Source organism: Leopardus geoffroyi, chromosome A3 (assembly GCF_018350155.1).
Source record: "Leopardus geoffroyi isolate Oge1 chromosome A3, O.geoffroyi_Oge1_pat1.0, whole genome shotgun sequence".
Classification (NCBI taxonomy): domain Eukaryota; kingdom Metazoa; phylum Chordata; class Mammalia; order Carnivora; family Felidae; genus Leopardus; species Leopardus geoffroyi.
Window position 1 is genome coordinate 24010669 of NC_059336.1, and position 7474 is coordinate 24018142.

The window sequence follows — 7474 nt, forward strand, 5'->3', positions numbered from 1 at the left end:
TCTCAAAAATAAATAAAAACATTTAAAATATATATATGTTTTAAAATTGATAATCTAAAGCACAGTTGGATGAAGAGAAGTGGTGGGATATACAATTTGAAAATTAGGATAAGACCAGATTATACAAGGCCTTGAATGCCATTTTGAGGATTCTGAAGTTAGCTCAGTAAGTATTGGGAATTTACAAAGTGGAACAATGATGACATGATCAGATCTATGTTTGCTTTTTAAAATTATTATTATTTTTTACTTCCATGTAGATGAATTAGAACTCAGAGAAATTAGAAACCAGGAGAATAGTTAGGAGGAGGCTACCGCTATGGTCCGGATATAAGATTGAGAAAATTTCTCAATCTGGAGAGAGAAAAAAAAAGAAAGAAGAAGAAAAGAAAGGAAGATTGTCAGTCACAGTTTGGATTTTCTGGAAGCAGATGCTGAGATAGTTTGAGGTGGAAGATATTAACTAGGGAAAGGAAGGGGGATTGAATAGAAGGAGAAGTCAAACTTCAGTGTAGATCTGACAGATACCCAGTCAACCTGGCAAGGAGCTCTGGAGTGAATACTGTTTATCAGAATTGCCCTGCAGTAGGTGGGACTGGCTGAGCCTTTATACCCCTGCTTTGCTCAGTCACCAGATGAGGACAGCCCCAAGAGGAACATGACCTCATGCAGGACTGTTCTCTACAGGTAAGGCTGACACTGAAGGAACTGAAGCAGCTCGTGGCTATCTGCTGCCTAAGCGCCCTGTAGCTAAACACCCAGTAGAACTGGGCGGCACACCTCGTACCTACCCCAGAGAAAGAGCTGAATTACCATATCTTACAAAAAAAGCAAGAGAGTGGAAAAGAAGGATTTGATTCTACAGATACTATATTTTGTAGGTGGGGGATGAAGAAGGAGTAAATAAAGGTCAACACTTAAGTTTCTACACTGATGTGGTTTGATAGTAATTCTGTTTAACTGATAGCAAACAACAAAGGAGAGAGAACAGGTTTGGGGAGAAAGATAAGGAATTTGACTTAGAACATGTTGACTCAGAAATGTCTGCAAAATATTAAGGTGGAGATGATTTTCAAAAATCAATGCAGATGTGGGGTCTGGAGGTCAGCAGCAAGTGCTATATTTATTGGGTGTACATATATATATTTATATAATACTCATAATGCCTCTATGAGGTAGGTGTTATTTTTATTATACCCTTTTTGTACATTTTATTATACCTTTCTTTATGAAGAAACTGAGACTTCAAGGAGTTAAATGCCTGGCTTAAAGAAGTAAAACTCAAATCTGTTTGATGGCAAAACACCTGCTTCCAAAGACAAGATTATATTGTTTCCCCATGGAAAAGACCACAGATAGATGACATATGAATACATCCACAAAGGGTACAGTTTAAATGGGACCAAAAAACCAAAACATGGAAGTCTAAAAAAGCCATGATTTCAAGGTGAGTTGAGTAAGATGACAAAGGCAAAGGGATTGACTGAGTGGCCGGAACAGTTTCTAAAAATTAGAAGTATGGAATCTCAGGGGTTAGGGTAAAAAGAGAATTCTAGTCCACAAAGGAAAATGTTGCAGATATCATGTGGAATGGAGATTTCACAATTAGAGGTCATTGATGATCTTAGAGCAGTTTATAGGGAAGTCAGACTGCAGTGATTTAGGAGTGGGAAAGGAGGGAGTAGAAGCAAAAGGTATAGTCTACGGGATCCCTGGGTGGCTCAGTCGGTTAAGCGTCTGACTTCAGTTCGGGTCATGATCTCACAGTCTGTGGGTTCAAGCCCCACATCGGGATCTGTGCTGACAGCTCAGAGCCTGGAGCCTGCTTCAGATTCTGTGTCTCCCTCTCTCTCTGTCCCCTCCCCTGCTCACACTCTGTCTCTCTCTCTCAAAATAAAATAAAGACAAAAGATATAGTCTACTTTTCCATAAGTTTTGTAGAGGAAAAAACAATGCCATCTACCTAAGTAAGGAATTTATTAATAATATTATTAATTAACTAATGGCTCTTTGCTCCCATATTTTAGTTTATACTCCCACCATTTCTCTGATTATTTCTTTCTACCTCTACTATATCAGCATCCTTTCCCAAATCTGACGTGCCTGGGAGCATCGAGTGGTGTTTATTCTGGTTGATGGACTTCTTGTATTTGTTAGGTGTTTTGAATGCCTTGGGTGATTCTGTCTTTGGAGGACATGCCATAGACACCCTCTACCCCCACCCAACTCCATCATCTGTTTTCCACAAAGATAGATAAGCATTCACTTCTCAGACCAATTCAGGAAAGCATGCAAGTTCTTGGGTGCTTAGCAAACCAAGAACTCTGTCTACTTAGCTTCCTCCTTCCCTTTCCCTCCCCCAAACTCTTGGTGGGCAGATCAGGGAGAAGAAAGGAGCTGCCACTCCAAACCTTCTGGGATATAATGTCCCAGATGGGGAATCTGTGTGGTTTTGCAGTGAGCTGAGATCTTCCCTCATCAGCCCCCATCAGTCCAGCCCTTTTTCAGAGGGGTCTGGAGAGCAATCAACACCGCCGTCCACCTGTGTACAGGAAGATGCCTACAGCCACACCAGCAATGATGAAACTGCCCACCAGGACACCCAGGACCAGCGAGGTGTAGGAGCGGCCTGTTTGGCTCCCTGCAGAACATGCACAGAATTAGCCTGAAGAACATACCTCCAAGAAGTCCATGGTTTAAATCGAACACTAAGGGATTTCTACCCCAAAGGAAGGGGGCTACTTCACCAAGTGACATAAGCTGTGTATACTCTGTCCCAACCCCCCAGCCCTGAGCCTTCCGTTGCTCAAGGTATGCATCCTTCAGGTCTACCCATTTGCCTGGAACCCACCCAACAGCACACAGGCCCATCCCCGATCCCATCATACCTTTCGAGTTGTTCACAGTGATGTGTTCTTGCACATACTGCACACAGGTGTCCTGCAGGAATTCTCGCAGTTCGTACCGAGTACGATTGTAGGCGTTGAGCTGCTGCAGGGTGTAGGTGACCACCCTGGAGGGTGCCTGGGGCCCTGCCACCCATAAAGCTGTCTCTGGCTGGAAATGCACAAAGGAGCTCCCATTCACAGACACTTCGAAGAAGACACGTGCTGTAGAGCCCTCAGGAGGCAGCTCACAGCCCAGGAAGCAGCGAATGATCAGAGGAACTGTGGATGAGGGAGGGTGAGAGGGCTGTATGGAGAGGATGCCAGCTGTGGGAGAATGTCAACCGGGGGAACATGAACTTTCGGGGTTTCGGGTGGATCAAGGACAGGGCATCCCAACAGGGTCAGCCCCGAGGTCATGCCAGCAAAAAGAGGGCCTGATGGAGAGCCCGCAACTAGGACACCCAGTTCTCTTCAGGCTCAAGCTCCCAACCAGCAATCAGCAAAGGCAGGTGCCCTGGTACCACTGGGCTCCTCAGAGCAGCCGGCTCACACAAGACCAAGCCACCCACAAGACCCCTCCAAGAACGCCGTCCCTCCATGAGGCTCCGCCCCGTTCCCCCACAGGCCCACCCCATCAAATCCCGCCCACAGGCCGCGCCTCCCGCCTGGACACGCCACCGCCGCTGCCGCGCGTAGGGGCGCGCGCACCACGCACAGGTCAAGCGCCGCTCATGGTGTACCAGCAGTACCAAGCTGTTGAACTGGTGCAGATAGGTCTTCAGGCTGTCTTCTGTGTGCATCCAGCTCTCAGGCTCCTGCAAGGGCTGCAACTGACGGATCGTGACGTTGCTGCCTAGGCCTTCCAGCACGTGCGTCGTTAGCCCCCCCAGCGACGCGTTGCCCCGGTGCCACACTTGATAGGGGTCGCGAAAGTAGGAGATCTGGAGCATGTGGAGGTTCCGAAGGCCTGCCGGGCAGTGTCAGCGCGTCAGGCCTTGGCCGGCGTGGCAGGGTTTGGCGTGTAGCTGGAGGTAATAACCCCCTACCTAAAGGCCGGCCGCCCACCTTCTCGGCCGTTCATAAACTACAAAGTGTTCTCCCACTCTTCCTCCCATAACCCTGTCAGGAGGGCAGGAGAGGGATTATTAACTTCGTTTTACAGATAAGGAAACTGAGGCTGGAAAGAGCAGAAGCCACTTGCCTCAGGGTAATCCAGTCAGTGGAAGAGCCACTCCCATCTTTCTGCCTCTCACCCTGTAACTACCCCCACTTCCAGTTGGTCAACAAATCCTGGCTTCCAGTAAAATCCTATTCCATCTCCTGTTCCCTGCCACTGCCCTACTTTAGGCCTCATCGGTTCTCATCTGGACTCGGGTGGTAATGTCCTTCCTCTTCCCCGTCCCCTCATTTTTCAGTTTCACTCCTTCTAATCTGACCTCTCTCTGACCCAGAAATAAGATTATTCTCTCCTGCTTAAAATCCTCCAGTGACACACTCCCCTATCAAAATCATTAATAATAATAATAACAACAATAATAATGGCTATTATTTTTACTATGACCCAAGCACTGTACCTTGCACATATTATTATCTTATTTGCGCCTTCCTCCCATTAGCTAAATGCAGTAGCTACTGTGATTAATCTCAGTCCATAAGAGACACAGCCTAAAATGGTGTCGCAGAACTAAGATTTGAGTGCAGGCGATGTGATTCCAGCACTTTTAACCATCCAGCCACACTGCCTCCCCATAGGATATCTGTCCACAGAATGAAGTCCAAAGTCTTTAGCTTGGCATTCAAGGCTGCCAGAGACCAGGCCGCAACTGCCTTATTTAACCTCTTCTAGTACTTATATATAGTAAACTACCTGGAGTTTCTCATGCTGCCTTTTGGCTGACATGAATAGCATGTTGGGGTGTCTCTGCCTCTAGGCAAACTTCTATTCATGTTTCAAGACTCAGCTCTGTTGCTCTCTTGGAGGAGTTTTCCTGATGCCTCTCCTCTTTACCCTCCCGGACACAGCAGGTCTGTTTCAATGATCCCAGATTCCACGTAACTGTCTCCAAACACATAGACTCTACTGGGCTCCCTTAGGCTATGTCTGGGCTCCCTGGTTATCTCTGTCTCCTACACCTATTAAGGCCCTGGCACAGGGTTGATGCCCAGAGAATGTGTGAGGGGGGAATGAGTCTGGGGTTGTAAATTTCTGTGCGTGGATTGTCTTGTCCACCTTTGCATTTGAAAAGCTGTGCTCTGTGTCTGTAGGTGTGAATAGGTATATCTGTGTGGCTAGCCCTAGATAAGGTTCCTAACTGCCCTGTGCCCAGTCTCCTCCCCTGTAAAAGAGAGATAATCATATTGCCTGCCTTGTAGAGATATTACGGGAGTCAGATGTGTCAGTGCACCTATTAACCATAGTGAGCGCTCCTTGAATACTGGTGATTTGCTCCCTCAGAGAGAGACCGAGGCTACAGAGACTGTGGGGAAGGGGAGGAGAGGCACCTGTGTGGTCACCATGCAGGGCAATAACACCTTTCTCTGCTTAAACAGCCACTTCAGGCAGTCTGACCCCCTGAGTTTTCCCAATGACCACAGCTTCTTCTTCCCCCGACTCTCCCCCAAGCTTCCATCCATCTTACACCTTCTCCAGTCTCCTCTTCTGCCTCACTCATCTCAGTCCCGGTCTCTCCAGTGGCTTCCCATTCCTTCCATCTCTCACGTCTTCCTGTCTTCCTTGGTCTTACCCCCCAACCACAATCACCCTCAGCTCTCCCCCTCCAGATTCACCCCCTCTCCCAGGGGCTAATTCCCTTACCCTTTCTACCCATCCCTTTCCATTTTTCCAGTTCTGTTTCACACCCCCTCCCCCTCCCATCCCCCACTCTCCACCCCCTGCCTCCTCCATCTCCCCCTTCCCTGGGGACAGACTGTACTTCCTCACCTTGGCTTTGGGACACAAATCAGTCCCCAGCACCCTGCCTACCCTACAGAGAGATCTGGCTCGCTGCAGGCACAGACGCTGTGGGATAAGGTCTCCTCTGGTTTCTCCCATGTACCCAGACAGGCTGAGAGTCTCCAGAACCATCCCGGGGCAGATGTGCCCCTGACTCACCATCTGAGGCTTCATGGCTACAAAAGGCCCAGCCGGGCAGGAGCAGTAGACACAGCAGTGGCAGCAATGTTGTCAACATCCTGGGGCTGAGGTTCTTACCCCACCTGGGCTCCTTCCTGGCTCTGGCAGGCAGAGGGCTCAAGCTGGCTGCAGCCTAGGGGGAAAAGAAGTAAGGACTGTCTGGAAGGAGAGGAGACTGCACAGAGGAGGCTGGAAGGTGGCCAGGGGATAGGAGGAGGATGAGAGCGTCAGGCTTATTAAGTGTTATTCCTACCCTGTCTCATTTCCTACTAGGGGGCTGGCCTCCCTCTTGCCCTTCCCCTGCCCCGCCCTGCATTGGGCCCTCTGGCCCAGACCTGCCTTTTCCCTTTTCCCTGGACCTCTTCCAAACAGGGAGCGGAAAAAGGGGGAGTTGGGATCAGAGAGAAGTTCTGCCCTCGCTGAGTCAGGGGGTGGGGCTCTGCTTTCAATTTAGAGCAGACTCTGGGGTGTAGAGATCAACAGGTTACTGGTGGGGAAATTGAGGCCCACAGAGGTACAGGGACTTGCCCAACAGAAGTTTGTATATCACGGTAACAGATTGGGGGTTAGAATTTGATTTTCCAATGCGCTGGCTACATTTTATCAGAATTTTAAGTAAATAGTAATTACACAATCAGGAGTCTTGCTCTCAGAAACACATGGTTACAAAATGAGTATAAAACAGCTCACTGCAGCTGTTCCTAACCAGAGAGATTTATGAACAATCTAATCTCATTAAAGGATTGGTCATTTAAAGCAATATTTTTCAAACTGAGGTCACAATTTACTAGTGGATAATGAAAACAATTTAGCAGTCATGATTAGCAGAGTTTTTTTTTTCTTGTTGTTTTTGTTATTTTTATGAAATAGAACAAAATAAAAATTTTCAGTGCATCCTCCTGGGTCAGGGTAGACATTATTTTATGAAATATTTGTTTCGTTGTATATGTGTATCTTTCAGTTTTGTGTAGTATGTTTCTGTGATGGGTTTTGAATAGCAGTTTAAAATGTATTTCTTGGGGCACCTGTGTGGCTCAGCCAGGTAAGTGTCCGATTTTAGCTCACGTCATGATCTCGCAGTCCGTGAGTTCGAGCCCCGACTTGGGCGCTGTGCTGACAGCTTAGAGCCTGGAACCTGCTTCAGATTCTGTGTCTCCAGCTCTCTCTGCCCCTCCCCTGCTCATACTCTCTCTCTCTCTCTCTCTCTCTCTCTCTCTCAAAAATAAATTTAAAAAACATTAACAATTTTTTTAATAAAAAAATAAATAAAATGTATTTCTTACTGTAAGAAGCAAGTAGAAAAATTTGGAAGTCACTCCCCCAAACTATGGTAATCCAAACTGTGGAATACTATGTAGTAGTTAAAAAAAACCCTCCCCTGCCTAATCCCCTGTTTTCATATTACTTAGCACTACCTGAAATTATATTACTTATTCATTTACATGTTTATTGT

General features: G+C 47.1%; 1 protein-coding gene across 1 annotated transcript; it reads right to left on the reverse strand.

Annotated features, from left to right (window-relative positions):
* Positions 1–230: 230 nt before the first annotated feature.
* PROCR (protein C receptor) lies at positions 231–6291 on the reverse strand. The gene is made up of 4 exons (XM_045443633.1): positions 6001–6291; positions 3604–3855; positions 2889–3167; positions 231–2641 (listed from the first exon to the last, which is right to left on the reverse strand). Exons 1-4 carry the CDS (start codon positions 6077–6079, stop codon positions 2526–2528), a joined length of 726 nt encoding a protein of 241 aa, XP_045299589.1. The 5' UTR covers positions 6080–6291; the 3' UTR covers positions 231–2525.
* Positions 6292–7474: the final 1183 nt, after the last annotated feature.